The 21,045-nt window shown below is 41.8% G+C and overlaps 1 protein-coding gene across 1 annotated transcript; it reads right to left on the bottom strand.

Annotated features, from left to right (window-relative positions):
- Nucleotides 1-1,212: 1,212 nt before the first annotated feature.
- On the bottom strand, nucleotides 1,213-15,522 carry HACD4 (3-hydroxyacyl-CoA dehydratase 4). Its single transcript, XM_080638437.1, has 6 exons — nucleotides 15,423-15,522; nucleotides 14,413-14,540; nucleotides 7,854-7,966; nucleotides 5,261-5,367; nucleotides 4,382-4,513; nucleotides 1,213-3,762 (listed from the first exon to the last, which is right to left on the bottom strand). Exons 1-6 carry the CDS (start codon nucleotides 15,517-15,519, stop codon nucleotides 3,680-3,682), a joined length of 660 nt encoding a protein of 219 aa, XP_080494563.1. The 5' UTR covers nucleotides 15,520-15,522; the 3' UTR covers nucleotides 1,213-3,679.
- Nucleotides 15,523-21,045: the final 5,523 nt, after the last annotated feature.

A 21,045-nucleotide genomic window follows, 5' to 3' on the forward strand; every position in this document is an offset into this window, starting at 1 on the left:
TCATAGTGCCTAAGCTCTACGAAAACTAGTGGGGTTTTGTCGTCGCGCACGGAGGGAACACATGCGCAATCAATATGATTGATAAAAGTGATCCGTTTATTGTGCTCAAATAATGGGTATATATAGTGTCAAACTGCCACGTACACACAGCTTCCCGTAGTGATTGGTTGGCATATACAGCATTGGGTACATTCCAGGTGCATCTCGGTGATTTTCCCCAGCTCATATACACATCCTCCTCTCAAGGTCTCTGCTCCTAGTTCACAGACAATTTTTAGCTACAAGGTTGGCCAGCTGGTCTTCTATCTCTATTGGTTAACTTCCAGGGTTTTTACACTGCTGGCAACTGTACACAACTGGTGTTTTTTTCTCACTTTCACAGAATCTGTGCTTAATTAAGCTCAGACATGGGAACATGACCTTTGCTTGCTAACCATGTCTCCACAGGGTTTTAAATTTCAGACAAATGTAGTCAGATACTCCTCTGACTACATAAGATGCTCCTAAAGAGATTGTCTAACCACTTTCAATTATATATCACTTTCTTAGTGATGTTTCTTCATCCTTGCCTATACAGTACATACTTTTGCCTATGTTTATGTAGATATGTAAGATCAACACTTATCCTGGTTCCAGTATCAGAAGATCTAAATGGAGATGATCTGGGTTCTCAAGGCTCATAGAAATTTTAATAAAGATTTAACTTCCCAAAGGTGGAAAGACTCAGGCAACTTCTTAAGCGCACTTTTTCCTGTTCAGTCCTGAGCTTTTCCAGAAAACTAAGGTAAGGCGTAGGACCTGTAGTTAGTAGCCTGCTGTGGTCACACATGGTAAGGCTGATTCCCTAGATCTCCCAGTTGCCTGTCGCAAGTTGCCTGTGCACCAGAAGGAGGTGGGAAAGTCTTCTGTCCCTAACTTCATGCCATTTGCCTGCACTTTAGGTTTTGGGGGCCTCCCCATAGCGAATTTTAAAGAATATATCTCCTTCCAGTGTTTCAGCCAGCTGTGAGAATCAATGCACAGGGGGAGCACCACATACTGATAATTTTTTTTAACATAATCACATAAATATGGCTTAATACAAATATGTGTGGTATTTTTGACCTTGGATGGATGCCAGATGCCCATTCAGGTCCTCTGTCTGCCTCCTGAACAGGACAGGGAGAAGATAGGATGAGGTAGCTCATTTACTCTCACAAAACTGGACTCTACTTGAGGAAGAGTAATAATTTATTGCCAATTCAAAGTAGAGTAGGATGGTAAGAAACAAAAACGAAACTGAAAACAACTTTCCTCCACCCCTCTCTTCTTCCTAGGCTCAACTTTACTCTTCATTCCTGACTCTTCTACCTCCTCCCTCCCCAAGCAGTACAGGGTGGGTAGGGGATGTGGATTACAGTCAGTTCATAAACCTTCATCTCTGCTGCTCATTCCTCTTCATGTTGCTCCCCTGCTCCAGCACGGGGTCCCTCCCATGGGATACAGTCCTTCATGAACTGTCCCAATATAATTTCTTCTCAGAGGTTGCAGCTTTGAACTGTTCCTGCCGGGAACTTGCTCCTGTTTGGCCTCTCCATGCTGCAACTTCCTTCAGGGCACATCCACCTGCTGCAGCACGGGGTTCTCCCCACTCTGCAGTCTGGATATCTTCTCTGGCATGGTCCTCCGTGGGCTGAAGAGGGACAATCCACTCCATCTTGGTCTTCTCCATGGACCACAGGGGCATCTACTGCAGTGCCTGGAGCACCACCTCCTCTCTTTCCCCACTGACCTTGGTGTCTCACAATTTTCTTACTCTTCTGTCTCACAGCTGCACATAGCATTTTTTTACCTTTTATTAAGTATGTTTTCACAGAGCTGCCATCAGCTCTGCAGTTTCTCTTGGCAGTGTCCCGTATTTGCTCTGTTTTGGAGCCTAGCTGGAACTAGCTATGTCCGGCATGGGTGAAGCCCCTGGCTTCTTCTTACCAAGGCTATCACTGCAGCTTCCCCACTGCCAAAGCCTTGCCACATAGACCCAATACACTAGCAAATGCCGTGTTTTCTCTAACAAGGTATTTTAACTCCAGGCAGGATGATAAACATTAAATTTCCAAGGGGAAAAATGTCAATGTTTGACCTTAACATGTTATATAATTTGAAGTGCAGCTGCTCTCTGTTTCTTCATATAGCCCACATTTAAATCAGTTTGAGTCACACCCAAGTCCAAAGTGGAAGTACTTCTGTTTCTTTAATGAGTTCCAAAGTCCTACCTCTGTTTGTAATGCTTTCCAGGAAAAAAAACCTAAAATCTGGGGTTTACTCTCTACTGTTGCATAAGGTCTGCAAATACTCCATTGGTCACAACAGTCTGAATGCACTGCCTGCCACATATATTAAATGAATAAATAAAAATTATAGGTGACCTTTTCATAAGAAACTAGTTCAGCTTCAGTCTTCCTAGTATGCCCTCTTAGGCTGTATGGTTTAGAAAGTCACACATGCAAACCCTCTTCATATTGTGATAGTGTTCACTTCCCCTTAAATATTTTCTTCTTTCCAACAATAGTCTTTTCTCTCCCCCCAGTTTTCAGTCATGCTCAAAAAGACATCTTCACTTTTCTCCCTCACCTGCTTGAATTCAAATGTAGGTGATAATCGATATGGATGAAACATTAGAAAAGCCACTGCCAGCCTCAAAGCAATTGTTTGTCCATTTTTGCCAGTCGACTTGGTTGCTATCCATATTCTTCATTCCCCAGCCTTTGAAGAGACTGTGCTCTAGTTGCGTTCTCACAGTCCTACAGAAGTATGAGGAGCAATGCACTTGAGTAGAATGGTTAGAATTTTGCATTTGGCTTCTGATAGTCATTCACTTCCCCTTAAATAACATGTATTTGGCCTAACATCACATTTCTTTTGCATATCTGTCTGCTGTTCAGCATGGGAGAAAATCGGTGTGGGAGATTCTTAATGTCCGCCAGACACACAGTTATAAGTTTTTAGTTCTGAGCCTTAAATATCCCCTAGAATACATAGTACATGAGTACCTGATCACTTGCCTTTGTGGTTTAGCTGGATTTTCTGTAATCTTGTTTGCGGAAGTGAAGGTTGGGCCAGAATGTGAGGGATCCTTTGTGAATGCCTGGGGCTATTTAGCATGTGAATTGCATAGGTTGCAAAGTTTCCAGCTTCAGCTCCTTGAGAGATTCCAGTTCTAGCTAATTTAGCATTTTTATATATATATATATAAGGCACATACATGTTGGCTGAATATAAAATAATCTTATCGATTAAATGGCATTGTCATTACAGAATATCTGTTGCTAAAGAGGCAAGAGCTAACATCAAAGTCAGGGTTGTTAGCGTGACTGTGAGTAGAGACGCTCTTCAGTCTTTTTCAGAGTTCTCTAATATATGTTAGAAAAAATATATTTGTTTTATATATCCATTCAAAAGTACTTCCTGCATTTGAAACCAAAACTTTAAAAAGTAACTCGTTATTTTGAGGCGTTCTTCCATTTCTGAGGTGCATTAAGGAGAGCTGCCTTTTCTGAAAATCCTATGCTTGTTCAATAACAAGTTGATGAACATGCAAACAGGAGTTTTGCATCGGAAATCTTTGCCTAACTTCTTTTTAACCTATGCTATGCAGCAGCCCACTGGGAATATACTTCTTATTTCCAAACAATGTATTAATTTAGCTTCTTTTCTTTTTGATGTTGCCTGTCCCTAAGTGTGCCTTCCTTTCAGAGAAGAGGTTCTCGATGATAAAGCACATACCTGAATCAAAACACAAAACATTGTAAGATCAAGGGAGTAGAGTCCAAAGTGTCTTCAGTTCATGCAGAAAGAAGAGTGTAAGCCTTCATCTGGAAACTTGCATAGTTCCTTAAATGAACTTAGGAACAGAACACTGTATCACAAAGACGAGATCCTTCAAATTGGTCTTAAGGCCAATGATAGAATGAAAACTTGGCTGTAATGCAGCCAAATTCAGTTCAAAATTTTCAAATGCAGTTTTTTGAGAAGGGGTCTATTTATATGCAGGTTTTGGGGTGGCTCTTTTTTCACCACTTTCAATAAGCAAGCTGTAGAAGTCTTCATTTAGATATAACTTCTCATACCAGCTAAAAGGAATGAGTGAGGAGAGGTTGCACAGAATGAAGGTATGATCAGATGGGAACTGATACAACAAAGGCAATTTTTATATTTTTGTTTTGTATTTTTGTGACATCAGAAATCAAAACATTTGGTGATGAGCTTTCCTGCAGTGGTGTGCAGGAGATGTGGCAAAGAATTACTGTTTGTGAAAGAATCTTTACTGATTTGATTTTTTTTTTGTTGCCATAGGCATCCAAGTTGTGTTGAGACACAGCTTTCTAGAAGATGAGATACTTACCTATAAAGAGCACTAGCAGATACGCTTTCAGAATATAGGGGAAGTAGATTGAGAAGGCAAATGGAAATAGCAGCTTGATGGAGTATGTGCCAAAGGATTCAAAATAAGGCAGTGATACACAAATTGCAAATGCTGTAAAATAACATGGTAAATATTTAGTCAAAAGGACATGGAAGATCATCAAAAAGCTTCATGTAAAAGTCAGTTACCTTCAAAGCATAGATAGCTATATTATATGCCAAAGTTACCATGCCATTTGTATGCATATGCACATTTTCTCCTTAAGTTCAGTTTTGTAGGTCTGAGGTTCTAATTGCTCTTAATACTAAAATCATCAAGTATTTCCTATTCCATAACAATTCTGTCACTCCTGTGGTTGCACAGAGTATGATCATTCAGTGTGATCTCAGTGGGCACGTTTCCTGTTGTAAGCATGATAAGCTGCTTTAGGTAGTTCAGCAGTCATAAATCAGCATATTCTCAGTCCCATATATATAAAGTATGGCCTGTGACAGTAAGGTCAAACTTGGTGAGGAAAAAGGCAGCTTTGGGATTTGCTGTCTAAGATGGTCAGTCTGGAACAGGAGAATCCATGTTTTTTTTTCTGGGGGTACCAGAAAAACTAATGTTCTCCCATTTTGTTAAAAGAAAAAGCAAAACAAAAGAAAGACATACAAGCCCCAGAGTACCCCTATTAAAGAAAGAAGTACAGAAAGAGGAAGATAGGTGACATACAGGTTGACAGTATATAAACATACATGTCTACTTTGGCAATAAAAAATAAAAAAGTATCTTAAGCACAAATGACAATTGAACTGATCATATTTTATTGAAGAAAATTAAGGAAGCAAACTGTTGGTACCTTTCCGATCTCCTTACCTTTAGCCAGAACTGAAAGAGGATAGAGCAGGATGCACAGTGAGAAGTTGAGCCAGGTCAGTGGTAGGTAGTATATTCCCATCCTTGCTAGCATGTTGTAAGTGTACCTGATGCAAGAGGAACAGCAGATGAGTTTAGAGGGAATGATTGTGTCTTTAAAATAAAGATACAGTATTGAACAATCCAGGGGAATTGCAGAAGAGCTTGGAGCTGCTGATCTGAGAGCATTTCAGAGCAATACTTCAACAGTTCTGTTTAGGCTCTGTTGGCTGGAAGTAGATGGTTCATTGTTTCAGAGGGGTTTGTCTATGGTGCCAGCAGGTAGACAGAAAAACAGCCTGCTAGCTGGAAGGTTCCATCAAAAACCAGTGTGATTTTATATTGGTCTATCAGAAAAATGGATTTCAGATAGGAATATTACCACTGAGAGGGGCACGCAGAACACAACTGTTGCTTGGGACTGATTTGTGACTGCTGAACTGCTTAAAGCACTGCTGGAGAAGGCTAAACAGTAAAGGTAGTTGCAGGTACTTAAATGTTCTGTGGTATGGCTGCCCCTCCCTTGGACCTCAGGAAGGTTAGTAGCTGCAAAAGAAAGCAACTGCACTCCAGTGTATTGCAGTGTTTTACTCTGCTGTTACTGTTGCTCACTGGGAGGCCAGAATGCCTAGGACTTCACTCAAGGAGGTGAGCTAATGCTAGCTAGTTTCATCTAAAACTGGTGCACAGCTTTCCAAACACTGGAACAATGGAAGTCTGATCACATTTTCGGTCAACTAAAAGGCTTTTGGCCGGTGGTCTTGCTAGAGAGGTGGAAATAAGAAATTTTAAGCCACTGTTAGCCAGGAGTGTTTCTAGCAGATGGAACCAGCGTTAAACAAAACTTCCTGTATTCCCTTCTTATTAATTCATTTGTATAGTTCTGCATCATACCTGGACTGCGAGGAGTTTGATGGGCTATAAATGTACCATCTACTCTCAAGTTTGCCCTCTGCAACCTCAGGAGTGCCTCCATTTTTTTTTATTATTGCTTTTGAGGCATAATCTCAACCCAGTGCAAAAGGGATGCAGCTACTTCCTCTCAATACACATTCTTTGGCTGCTTATGGTATAAGCAGGAAAGATCAGATATAGAAAACCTTGCAGAATTTGCGCTCACTGTATCATTAGCCATAATGCACAGAGTATTATGTGGAGGAACTTGTAATACTTCAAAACTAGTCGGCTAAGGGTTGGGATGGATTCCTGTATGCTTTAAGACATGGCCGCCTCTTATTGATGCTAGGACATGGCACAGGAATTGTAAAATAAATCAGGTAAGAATTCTAAATTTGTGTGAGTTGCACCATGTGTTTGGATTGGGCATTTGCTGCCGCAGACTATAGTATCTTGCTTATTAAATGGCAAGTGTTATTGCTATGATTCTGGACTGTGTACTTCAACAAAGATAGAAAATAGTGGTGCACTGGATGCAATAGAACTATTCTGACAGGACTTTACAGCCAGTCTTGTTTATGCTTTTGGCCTCTCTTCAGCTGCATAGAAAGCTTAGAGTTAAGTTCTACTCTTTCAGCTTTACAAACACAAAAAAGAAATGGAATGGAGCAATAATCCAAATAATTAATACAAGTAGTGGTTTCTTAACACACATAGTACCTATGCTTTGAAACTGACTTAAAGCCTTTCTTATTAATACTGACAGTTTCCTTTTTCAGATCTTTTTTATATCATATACTTCCTAAGCTTCCTGAATCCATAGTCCCCAGTCGCTCCCCAAAGCAGTGTATTTAAAATAGCAGAAACTACTCTTTGAGCAGAAAGAAAGAAGATAAAGAAAAAAAAAAAATTACAGAGGTTGCAGTGAGGGCTATGTCTTGTTAAAATGCTTCTTAATTCCGTATGTCTTCCCTGCTGTGAGTTTACAAAATGAGGGCAGTAGAGCTTAAGTTACACTTGAGAAATGTTACTGACTTTAGATATTGATGCAAGAGTCAGTAATGTGGAATTTTCACCATACAAAATTTTTGAGATAAAAGTCCTGAATTGTATTCGTGTTCATTTTGCCCCATGTTTTTGTCCCTGCAGCGTAATATGTGCCTTACTACACAAAAATACTCAGTCTCTGTAGCAGGAGCTCTTGATTTTTTGTACCGCACAGTGCAAATAAGCCAGAACAGTCTCTGTCTTGGTAAGAAGTTCTGCCACTGCTGCCTGTGCTGTCAGTCTTGGATCCAAGTAAGGTGTTAGAAAGTAAATAAATAATAAATGTTTTAGATTTGTAAATTATTTTGGAAATTGCTGTTCCCTGGACAGCAGTTGTGATATCCTTCTAAATTTCTGTTAAAAAGATCAAAGCCTTTGAGCTACACATGTTGATGCACTGTAAGCCTGTAAGACTTACTTCTTTAAGTCACTCTGCCTCTCAGCTATGTGGATTTTTGTAAAAATCAGTAAATAGCCTTTATTTAAAATAGATAATATGCCTTTGTACCAGTTTTGAAATAATGAACTGAGCCTGCAGCACGGTAGAGGTGAGGTTCTGCTCACAAAAATGACTCATTTTTCCCTCATGGCTTTGCCATTTACTTCTTACCTGACCACATCTAATACATTCCAAAGAAAAAACAGAACACACACGATGTACTTCCCTTGAACTTCTTCCTGACTGTTGATCACAACAAATAAAACAATTATTCTCTCTGTGATCTGAAAAGAAAAAAAGAATTGTGAGTTAGCACCTTTGGTAACTCTCACTGAATAGCAGGGCACAGGTTGAATCCAGTTTTCTTTGCACAAATACGTCAGGGATCACTTTGCTTCTTGGCCTGCTTTTGTTCCAGACCCTGTTGGCCTGCAGCTCAGGCAGCTGGAAACTGTTGGCTGCAGCAGCATAGGTCTGCTATGGTAAGGGTGGAGGTTTGCTTGCCGATGGGGATGGCTTGGGTTTGTAGCCCAGGAAACCTGTGGATGAACTGGCTAAGGTTATGGGAGCAAGGACTGCAGCCTACAAGCAAAGAAACTTAGCCCCACATGGAAGTAAGCTTCCTTTTAGGCTGCACAGGAAGGTGTGGGATACAGAGGGCCCTTGGGTGCATAGAATGCCAGACAATGCTGATCTCACAGTCCCATCTCTGCTTGCCACAGCCTCAACATCTGCAACCCAATATGTCTCTCTCATGTAAGATTTGCAGAAAGGAGAAGGAATTCCTTATTTTTCTTTCCTTCATGTTCCTGGCTAGGAGAAGTGGGTTTAAGTTTATAGTTTATGTGAATTATTGCCATAATATTAGTCATAATATTTTTCTAGTGATTGAAATTAACCTGACCCACAAGCTATGCCTTTACAAATCAGAAGATATAAAAGTGGATTAAACACACAGTATCTTCTGCTTAAAAACAAAAATACTTTGGCAATATTAGAGCTCAAGAAATTAAAAACAAGTTTGTCCTTCCTGGACAAGTTTTCCATGCCCTGCCCTGTAAAATAAATACATCTGTAGTGTTCAGTACTGCCAACAGTTGCTTGTGGAACTCTCCCAGAAGAGTACCAGTTCACTGTAATTTACAGTCTATTTGAAAGTGCTGGAAAAGAAAACATGCATCTATTCAGTTGGTATGAACTGGTATAGCTTCATTGTTTTGGTTTGTTTGGGTTTTTGTACACTGGTATCTCTTCCATAAGGTACCTTATGTTTAATAATTTTATGGGTTAAGATGTCAAGTCAGTGAAAGGTTGTGAAACGAAAACAGATTGCCAAAATGGTTTTTATCAGCTCAGCCATTCTCCTTCACTGGTTTCCCCCTTCCCCTTAGTCCTACCTTGAACAGTTTTGCTACATAATTTTTACCAGCTCCTGCATGGAGCATTGTGGCTAGAGATTTCTTTTATTACTTTTTTTTTTTTTTCAGACCACATCTGTCAGATAAAGCAATCATCACTTCACTATTCAGCAAAATTACGTGAGAGCAATTTTCCATCCCCGGGGATCTGGTTCCTCATCTTGAAAGGCACTGAGAGGCCACAACAGATAAAAATGGTTTTGCTGCCTCTCACCCTGCCCTGACTCTCATCTTGTGCTGCTGATCCCATTGGTCACTAACTGAGGAACTGATTTCTAAGAAGGTCAGATGTTGAGAGTCTTCTGTGTAGACAGGCCAGGAAATGGAGAGTGAGAGGTACTAAGTCCTGTGTTTGCACACTGATGCCAAGGAACTTGGAAAGAAACTGAAGAACTGTAAATGTTGATGCAGGATCTGAAACCAGATACAACCGACTTAGAAGAAGTATGGTGGGACAATCATCACAAGAGGGAAATCAAAACAAAAGGAAAAACAGTATGAGCATTGAGTGGGATTGTGTGGAGAGAATACAGAAAATAGAACCTGAATTAAAATCATTTTGGTGAAGGGTGTTAAGGGAGTGCAGCGTTGGTGGTCATGGGCATTTTGTTACCAACCCTGAAATCAGACTGGGATGTGGAGAGAGAGTTCTGTGATATAGTTATTAAGAGATATTTCAGGGAGTTGTCTCACTTAGAGACCAAAGCTTCACCATGATAATGAAAAGGTGTTTTCAGATGTGAAAGCTGGCAGGCAGATTTTCCAAACAGCCACTTGCTCTTCAAGAGGTGGCTGAGTGGAAAAGTGCTAGAAAGCAGCATGGGCCACGTGATCAAGAGCTGATCCCATTTCAGTGAAATAAAAGGATAAGCAGTAGATCAGTGGCTACCATCCCACATTTCAAAAGGATGAGCCACAGAGTGGCTATGAAGACCCACAATTCAGCCTCATGGCTGTGGATTTCTTTCTCTTCCCAGGGCATAAGCAGATGCACAAAGGGCAGTGAGTATCACCTAGCTGGGGTTCAGCAGATTTCCTCCATTAAAGGATTCATGTTTGGGAAGTGGAGCACTCAGCCACACTAGTTGCAGATGATGGAAGTCTGATTACTGATTATGTAAAGTAGGTTAAGCACCTGCAAGAGTAGGGAACTGGACCTGAAAACTGCCCGTAGTCTTGCTGTGGAGCACACCTGCAGGGCAGGACACAGACTGGCTCCTCAGGGCAATTGTGATGTCCTCAGGAGGACAGAGAGTAGCATCCTACCTCTTTTGTTGCCTGCTTGCTTGCATGCCTTTATTCCCCTTCAAGACATTGTGCTCATAGCACTTACATCTTCAGGTAACCCACACAAATCCAAGGTAGATGCATGGGTTGGACAGAGGCTGGGGACCTTTTCAGCAAGTGACAAGGCAGGGTGCTACTTGAAGAAGTGGAAATTCCAGTAAATGGCTGTTGATATTGCGCATATATACACGTATATACATATATCTGTATATATATACACATGGAGTCATGTACACATATCAATATACACACATGTACATATGTGTATGCATATGTATACACACATACATAGATATAAGAAAAGCATATATATGAAGAAAAGCAAAAAATCAGCCACAGCTCATTTCTTCTATGGATCATCTGTTCTTGCATGAATGAAAATATGTCATTCTCTGCTGATACTCTCTTGTTTAAAAAAAAAAAAAAAAAAAAGAAAAAGAAAAAAACCCACAAAACTAGAAGTCCTGTGTTTTCGTGTTCATAAAAAGGAAGTATGTGCTGACACCTCACAAAGTGTAAATACAGTGGTTTCATTTTTCATTCCTTCTTGTTCTTTTGTTAAAGTCAAACTGGAATTTCCTTCCTCTCCCAGCACTGGTTTCTCAAAGGATACAGACAGTTCTCTGAGTGACATAAATTTTTGCAAGGCAGGCTGGGCATTTTTTTGAAGCAAGTGAAACAGAGCAAATCAGCCTAACTGAAGTTAAGGCAGAAGCAGACAGCACGTTCACTTTGGTTTTTTAATAACCATGGCAGTGCAGTATCTAACCTGGTGCCTGAAACCCCTACACAACTCTTTGATTTAGTGAATGTTTAAAAAAAGTAAGAAAAGTGCTGACATGTGACACGTTCTCCTGTCCTCCTCTCATTCAAGCTGGAAATGCCTGGAGGGACATCCCTTCGCCCCAGCTATGTGACCCTCCCTTGCCTTCCCTTCCTCCAGAGCACCATCACACAGGACTCATCTTTCTTTCTTGGTGTGACTTTTCCTTGGCCTGCCTAACCCTCCTGATGTTAGAGGAGGGTGAAATTTTCTGGAACCATTCTAGCAGTGATTATATTTGAAAAGTTTGCAGTTTGCAAAGAAAGCCTTTGTACATATGTTAAAATTTTGTAACTTTGCTGTTCTGTATTTTAGACACTATTCCAGTAGGCGATTGTGTTTAGAAATCATAAATCAATAGAGGAGCTTCATACACTGAATGCTGCAATTGTGCTGGTTTGTATCCTAGCTACTTTATAACTAAACGCTACAATGGTGACTTTAGGAATAGAAACAAATATAACCTTGTAAAGTAAAGGGAATGTAGAAAAGAATATACTGAGAAACTCCAACTTAGCAGAACCAAAGATTAAGCCTGAACCACATACCAAAGGAAGATAAAAGAATGCCGTATCCACATAATGGTTGGGATTTGTCCAAAGAACAAGGTAAAAAGAGGACAGAGTGAGGAAGACTCCTTACTTCATCAGGACGACCACCAGACGACCACCAGAGGGGGCCGCGCAAGCGCAGGAGAGGCTGATGTCGTAAAGGACTGATGAAGTAATCCCTGATACCTATTGCAAAACTTCTAACATATAAATTGCGAACGCGATGTGACGGGGTTAGAACCAGATTTGGGTGCGTACCCCTGGTTCTCGGCACCTTAATAAAGCACCTCATATAACCATTCCGATGGTTACGTGTTTGTCCTGATGCTAACACTGAGATGCCTGGTGGCCTGAGGCTTTGTCCTTCAATGAGGCCATCCTGAATTGGTTTTTCCAGAGAATGCCTCTTGAGTTTACTTTTCCACTGTCTGTATCGTGTATCTCACAGTGTTTCTTGTAAATGCTACTATATGGCGATAAATAGGTTATTAGGCAGAAATCCTTCATTCAGAATACTTAAATCTTATCTCTGCTATAATGCCCACAAAACAGCCAGCCACCACAGGGGTGCTTTCACAGCTTGTTTTATTCAAGGTGGCCCTATCTCCATCCATGTGCTTCCTTGGCACTGCCAAAGCCACCAGTTCTCTCACCCTAGAGATCCTGAGATGAACTTCATGATGGATACGCATGTGTGTGCATGGCCTGAAGGATGCATCTAGAAATATGTTTTAAGCTTAGAGTCAGAACAGGTGGTGGGAACACAGAAGAGGGTAGCAGCTATCAAATTCTTGCAGCTTTACTAGCACCCTGACTACATAGCCCATAGGCAGTAAAGTAAGCATCTCTAACTGTCCTTCCCCAGTTCATTGTGGAAAATATATCTTCTTTTTTCCTAAGAGGCAGGGAGGAAAGCATGGCAAGGCACATGGGAGTACTGCTGGCACACAGCTGCTTAATCTGTACTCCCACAGTGAAAGCAGGGCAACCCAAGTGAAAACAGAGTCTACACCAAAGAGCTTGTAACTAGCTTGGGCAGCACAAGACTACTGCTAACATGAATGTAAGAGAGTTGTGTTTGTGATGAGAGAACACTTGGGAAAAGAACTATGTAAGGATCCAAATCTATCGTGAGATGAATGTTTGGAGTCACTGTGCCATGTTGCTCTCTGACCTGCCTTCTTCATGCTGCCCTGGAGAGCACTACAGTAACTGCACTGGCCAAGAAAGGTCACAGTTTTCTTGCTCAGAAACATCCATTTCAGATCTAGTGTCTTTTGTGGCAACACAGAGCAGGTTTTGTGCAGGCTTCCCTGATCTCTGCTCCTGTTGGGCTGGGTAGGAAAGGAATGGATTATGCAAGAGTTGAGGAACGTGTAACCTCTGCCAGGACAAGCCTTCCTTTAGTGACTATCTATTGGCATTAGGAGGCTGCTCTTCTCTGCAAGGGATGATGTGAGATTTGTTACAAGGCACATTCAGTAGGATACCCCGCAGCCCCCCCAGTTAGTATAAAACCATGTAGATTTAGGCAGGGAAAAAATAGTTGATTGCATTTTGACAAATTTGCTACCATACTTAGTGAGCAGCATAAAGATCAGAGATCTGTATTAGTCAGTTTCTGGTGGAGATTTAAAAAGAGGAACATCTTCACCCATGCAATACGTCATTTTACAAAAATGGGCTATCCAGAAAACTAAAAACATAACCAACTACTCTTAGTCTTCTACCTTCTGACTGCTGAGAGCAATACCAGTTTCACCATTATTCAAATACTAAGGACTGGAAAGGTTTGAAGGTAAACTCAAGTTGACATTTTTACTTTTTCCAATGCATTAAAAATTACCAAAACCTGAGATAAAATCCCAACAGAAAACAAAATGTGGTAAGGAGAATGTCAGAGAATCATCTTGTTTTCTGATCTTCTAGCTGGTTTTCTGCCTACAGCTGAACATATGCCCTTAAAACCCTTAACAGCATCAGAACTTCTGGATGTTACCACAATTTGCCCATATCTGGGTTTGAGAGGGTAGAGACCCTTACAGCAAGAATATGACAATTCTCCTCTTTCCCCTCCTAGCATTAGTTCTTATTCAGTCCTTTAATTTCTCTATCAATTACTTTCCCTTCACACTCCATGACTGCCAGCAAACCCTGTTTCAGGAGACTTGCTGTGCTGGTCATTTTCTCAAGTGTCATCCCTTTGCTATCCCACAAAATCTTGTATTGTGCTTGTCTACAAAATAAATACACACTTGTCAGAGAGTAAATGGCATGGAAAAGAATTAGGTACTGAAACTTCGGCTCTGAAATGTTGTCTGCTGGCTGTAAACAAGCTGCCTGGGGAGGTAGTATCCTCAGCCACCTACGGCAGGAATGGGGTCTGCCCCTTTTCTGCGGGTGGCCTCTCCTCAGGTCCCTGCTGTTGTGGGCTGGCATGGGGCACTCACTGCTCAGTTTCATTTGAAAGCAGCTCTTTCCCAACCCACTTCTGAGGGCTCATTTCCTGCAGTTAAGAAACCATCAGCAGACCAAGGTCCTTAAGGAAGGGTGCAGGTGGACCCCTCAGGGTAGTACAGGGCATGTCCCCAGGCGCAGCCATGTCTGAAGTGTGTAGGTTGTGGAAGGAGGGTCTCGAGAATCCAACATACCTGCAAAACCCTGGGGAAGAGACGGCTTTTATCAATGCCAATGAGGATGTGTAGGATCTCCAATACAGATAACAACTGGCAAAGGCGCATCACAAGTCCAATGGAGTAGAAGGTGTCTGCCAGTGAATCTACAAAGTGAAGAGGAAAATTAGAGGGTGGTTATATAGTAAAAGTCTGAACCAGCTAGGGTCTGCTTTTGCCCTATCACCACTGGAGATGACAAGAAATAAAGCTCATACAGCATTTGGGTAGCAGACACTAAGCTTCATGGAGGGGAAGAGGCAGCCCACTCTGTGTGTATGACTCTGATACAGAGGCAGGAAGCTGAGAAAAGAAGAGGATCCCCTACACTTGATGCATTGGCAAACACTGTTCAGGATGCATTGGTTTAGGGGTATCACTTCAGGATATTTCTCAATATGAGGACGCGTTGAGGAAATGTATGAGGAATGCTTAAACAATGAGGAAATGTTGAATTCCTGCGTATATCTGTACACGTAGCACTTCCAAAAAGAGGAAGACCACAAAGTAGGTATTTTATATGCCTACTGTCCATGATTATAAATCATCTTAAATTTCTAGTCTCTAGGTTTCTGGTTTTGTGCCTTAACCCCATGAAACAGAATGATGTGTAATATTTTTGGAGATACTGATGCGCAATATCTACAAAGATATTCTCTCCTAGTGGCTTCAGTAAGATTAATATACACCCTGATGACTGAACCTACTCACATTTAGGTCTATGTCTAAGTCAAATGTTACTAGGATGCTGCTGAATATTAAAGGTCATTAGGAAAACAAGAACTTTATTCCTGATGTCGTACAAGCAGAATGTAGGTACGAGAAATTTCTCCATCCTTTTTATGGAAGAAACAATGTTTTTCTAATTGAAATTTTAGCCCCAGTACTGGACATACACCTATCTAGAATCCCAAGTTTATCTCTAATTTGGTGTCTCTGTGTGTTACTGCCTTCTGAAATGTTTAAGGAAAACAAAGAAGGAATCCTACCTTTTCCAAATGACATGAACCTGATGATCATATTTGTAAATATCCAGGAGTGTCCACAGAATTGTATCAAGTCATACATGAAGAGGTAGGTGTTCATGGTAAAGCTGTGGAGGTGAAAATGATACAGCAAACTGTATGACTTACTACAGTGTTCAAACTTTCTGACCTGTAGAAATTGCACCCTCTTTGGACATGTGAGTAAAACAAAGGAAAACAGCTGAAATACAAACAGATCAGTGAAAACTGACTGTGCCTGCCCGTGGCCACGAAAACAGTATTCTCCCAAGTGGATCACAGGCTCCCTTTGTTGTTATACCTAGGATATGCCCAGAAAAATTTTCTTGAGTTTCCTCCAGTGATCAGGGTGATCTGTGCCTCCAGAGGAAAAGTTAAGTGAACAAAGACACTCCATTGAGTGCTGGATTCACACTCCATTGAGTGCTGGATTCAAGCCTGAGCCCGTTGGTTTGGCTCTGTCTTGACAGTGTGACCAGACTCAAAGGACTGCTTGTGGTTGCACCCACAGCAGCCCTGCTGAGGGCCTTGGACTCCCACAGGCACCAGCCCTGGGATTTCTCCATCTGGGTGATGTAAATCCTGTCCTTCCCAGAAGACATGCCTCTAGCATGCACTCAAGACAGCTAAAAGTACAATGCAAATAATTTGCGGTGTCTCCAGCAGACAGCAGTTGTAAGTATTTATAAAAATGTAGGTGAAGAAATTGAAAAGAAAGCCACATTTCAGTCTGTTTTTATTTCATGCATTCTGGAGGATATCTGTCTTTCCCCTTTTTAACCAAATGGCTCTACAGGTTTTCCACATAAACATGAAATTAGGGTCTTTGTCTTTCTGCACAGCTTCTGTTTTAAGTAGCATTTAATAAAGTGAATCTTCTCCTTTTTGATAAGACTAACCTTTGGAGCCCTTCTAACCCAATTTCCATAGGTTATCTGACCTTTGGCAAAACTTTATAGGCTCCTGAGATGCTTAATTTCCATTTTTCATAAATGTCCTGTCTTCTGATTCATTCCAGAGAGAGAGGCTTGCCTGTCCTCCAGCTATCAAAAGAACTGTCTACATTTCTGGGAGGTGAATTTGTGAATTTTGTACTAGAATTTATCTCCAGTGTTTAAGCAATTAACTTCCTGACCCAATAAGTAACAAGAGCTCTTTAAATTGCCCCTTGATCCAGTGTGTTCATGTGGTATGTGCCATCAAATCTCTGCCATCAAATTTTGTTTCATTTGTATCTGTGCGTTAACAAACACAGTGTTTAGAAGCATCTAAATATGATAAATGCACACACTTCATTCCCACTATTGGACCGCAACCATAAATAACAATACACACCTCTATAAACTGATTTAAATTAAACTGGTCTTCTAAATTTTTGATCTAAGTTTATCCCAGGGAGGTCGTAGAAAATGCCTTTCCTCCTCTTTTCCTGTCTTGCAGGATGGCCACTATTAATACAAATACTTCCATAAGCACAGAAAGATTTGTTCACATAATTTACCTCCCAAAAGAAAGCAGTAGCCTTTGATATTATGAAAATAAGACATATGAGGACCCAGAAAAATGAATGTATTCCATAAATACTCCTTTTGGGAAAAGTATGATACAACTGAATTGTACTAAATTCCAGTGAGCTCTGTAAATATTGAACCCAGATCCCATCTGCCTTATTTACTGAATGATACTTTGTTCTCTCTTGTGTTAAGAAAAACATGGGACACTGTACATTACAAAAAGGAAAAAAATTAAGAACATACATTGTTCTGATTTAAGAAACAGCCTTATTGCTGGATGGATAGGAATTACTGTAATGCGTATGAAAGTTACAGGAACAGTTATAAAATCTTAAGGCTTTCCAGTCAGCACCTTCACCGTTCTCTTTGGACTGATACTGCCATTTGGGCTTTGCACAGAATGCAAGCTGAGCATACAGTTTCTCTTTCCTTCTGAAATTTAGTTTGCTACATTGGTCCCTCACCCTCAGAACTTGTCTTTCAGTGGTTTGGGCTTATTTTCTTAACTCTTCCTCCACTGGCTAGCCAGAAAATTGTTGTCTTTACAATTCTTAAACTGCTTAATCTCAGCTAAAAAGGGTGTAAGCAAGAAGACATTTGTAAATGCAGCTTCACCTTGACAATTTGGCAAAATATGGCAGCTGTTGCATGTTAGAACTCATCTTCTTTAAAATGTACTGGGGACTACTGAAATGTGTGCACTCTGTCGGCATTTATGAAGGGCCCCATACTCCCAGTGAAGTATAGAGATGTGCTGGCAGGCAGCGTGCCGGTGTCACTTGGAGGGCTGATCACGGCCCCAGAGCTGCCAGCCTGATGTATTGCCACAGGCAGAAAAGTCACATAAATGTAACTGCTACATTGTATTACTTCTAGCATGAAGGTCCTCAGGTGGTTGCTATCACCTGAGGTAAGCACAGGGGTAGGTGCCTGCAGTGTCTGAAGGGGGTCAGGACCACAAGCTAATGTGGCAGGTAGCACAGCAGTGGCACCCAGCTCAGGGCAGCCCTTGCCCTGGCTAGCTGTCTCCTGCAAGGTGCCAGGATGAAGGCCACACTCAGGTCCCTCTCACAGGGCGTCCCAGCCAGGCCTGCATAAACCAAGCACTTCCCTGCCTTCAGAGCTCTTGCTGCCTCCCCATGTGCCCACAGTGGCTGGCCACACATGAGGAAGCAACGCTCGCACTGAAACCAGAGAGCAGTGCTCCTTTCTGGGTTTTCTCCTGCAGGAAAGGTCTGCTAGAAAAGCCCTTCCACTGACACGGTTTCCTTTTCAGTCACACAGGTCTGAACTTCGACCCCTTCCCACCCCGATGACAACTGCAAGCGGTAGAGCTCGGGAAGCAGAACGCTGCAGAGCAGCAGCACAGAACGTACATTTCTCACACAGGCACATCCCGCCCCACTTCTCTGTCCCTTCTTTATGCATTGAGCAGGGTGGGTCACATGCGCTGCAGAGGCATTACCTGCTGCGGGGGTCGCACTGCTGCTGCTGCTGCTCCTGGTCTTTCTCCTTTTTCCTCTTTACAGCTGCAGCAGCTGTTTGTTAGATCACTCCTCCTCTTTCCTCTTCCCCCCACCGAACGACGTCACCGTATGCAGCATTAAGCAGAAAAAACACTGCACTTCCCGAGAATGGAGTTTCTGACCCCAAATATCTCCACCCCATTTGTCCTGCTGCTCGTCCAGCCTAGCCCAGCCTGAGCTAACCTAACCTAAATTGGTTTCTTGCTGTTGCTCCAGTAAGCTGGTCTGTAAATCCCACTAACTTTGTCTCTGAACTCAGAGCAGTATTTTGAAGGATTACTGGAGAGAAGAAATGCAAAATTAATTTCTTCTTTTTTCTCTTCTGTTTAAATCTTCAGCACTACAACAACGCTGACAACACAATCAAATGATAAGGAAGGCTGGGAGCATAGCATTGAAGGAGTACTCTAAACTACTTCAGATACATAGAGGAGAGAATTTTCCACTTCTTATCTAGAAATGTCTATTTATTCATGCGTCTGTGAAATATGGGCACTACTGGCAGAGAAAATGTATCATAGTTTACATCTGCCCTTACGTGTCTGAGATATCTCAGCATAAATCAGATGAAGAATGTCATAACATGTTTACAAACTTCCTTCTACCACTAAGTTAGTTTTCCTGCTGTCACTCATGCTGAAAGCACATCCCATTCTACAGTGACACTTGAAATGTGATGTTATGACTGAAGAAGGTCATAATGAGCATAGGCTGTTATGTGAGTACAAAAAGTTGGGGGGGGGGGAATTGCCCTACTGAGTCTCATCCCTACGGTGAGTGGTGTTGAGCTCTTGGCAAGACCATCTCCAATCCTAGTGGTGTCCTGGAAAGGTGAGAAATGCCTCCCTTACAGGTGGATGGTTTCCTGGCAAAAACACTGTGGGATGCCGTGTTTTTCTTGGTTATACCTCCCAGCTGGGACCTTCACAGAAAGGTCATGCATTTATGCCTGGCTTTCCTGCTGGCGCAGCATCTCACTTTTACTGCTTATGAAACATCATCATTTTCTAGGCTAAAGACTATTTCCTTCTCTGGAGGAAATAATAAATCAGCTTTAAATAAAGGGTTAAGCAATTAAACAAACAGCTATTGAAAGGCTCAGCCCATAGCTCTTGCAAAACAGCTCCCACACTGCGTGCTTCTGGGAGGACAACTGGTGTGACTAATACTGGCAGGAGTTGAGCTCACAACTGTAACAAGATCCAGCAACAGGAAGAATAACTCTTTACAAACATCAGGCAAATACCTAAAAGCAACAAAAGCTCTCCTAGCTCTGAGGTGCAAAATCCTTCTTGTGGGCAGTTGGCAAGTTACAGCTCCCATGGATAATGGGAACACCTGCAAGAGCTGGTGAGCTGGATACCAGTTCTGACCTGTGCTGCTGGCCCTCTTATGGCACAGCCGGGCAGGAGGCTGGGGCTGCCTTGGCTGCCTGCAGCCCGCTGGGCAGTGGGGACCCTGCGCCAGCCACTGGCACCCTGACCCAGGAAAGGCTCCAGAGCAGAGCAACTTGTGCTGAGGAGGTGGTGCCCACCGTGGGAGCATTTTGAAGGATTTTCTTTGCCAGCAGCTTGGCCCGGTGGACCGGATGCCCATTGCTTGCTGAAAAAGAATACATTGCGATGGCATGTGAAAGGAGTGATGCTGTCCTTCAAAAGGAATGATACTGGTGTGCTCCAAGCCTGCCCGGTGATGAAGAACAAGACACTGCAAGGGACAATAACCAGAAAATCTGTTCCAAAGGTGCACTTCTGACCTGAACTATTTATAAGTACGCTCATTTGAGTGGCAAAGCACTGCAGCCGTGGAGCCAAAGTACGAGGCTTGTAAAACCACTATTAAATGGATATTGAAATTCTTTTTTGGGAGATGAAGAATTCAACTCAGGCAGTGGGCTGTAGTGGAACTGTCCAATCAGACCTTTTTTTTAGAAACAGAATCCTCCTCTGAAATACAAGCTTTTTTTCTATGTACAGTTTGCAGTTGAAAACACATGTAAGGACCCTTTAGCTCTGTGATTTGCAGTGGTGGTTTTGTAGTGCGATGGCTTGAAGGTATGAGAAAGGAAAATTGGTAACAAGAGGTAACAGCTTTTTTTATTAGAGTAGATAGAAGTGGGAACACTTCAGGCACACAGGATTTGTAGAAAGGCTTTTATGCTTAAAACATTTAACAGTTTTGTAAGCTGCAAAGACATTCAGATGAAATCAAATATTAAATGACAATAGTGGAATACATGTTAAGCTGAATATGGGAAGACTAGAGTAAGCCCTGGAGGAAAAAATCTAGCTTTTATTTTTGAAAAATAAACCTTGGTTTTTTTACTCCAGCAACTCCTTTTGCTGACAAACTTCCATATAGAAACTACTTCACCAGCAACAAATAATTACTTGTCTGTAACTGCTAGCATCTCTCTAAAAAAAAGCCAAGCTTCAGGACTGTTCAGCATGTGTTAAGCCTGATTCTCAAAATCTAAACGGCTTGTAACCATGTTTGATTTCTTTGTGTCATGAGGTGGGAAAAAACATGTTCTGTCTGGGCATGGTGCTTGTGTCAGGAACCAGTGCA

Source organism: Psittacula echo, assembly GCF_963264785.1.
Source record: "Psittacula echo genome assembly, chromosome: Z".
NCBI classification, from domain to species: Eukaryota; Metazoa; Chordata; class Aves; order Psittaciformes; family Psittacidae; genus Psittacula; species Psittacula echo.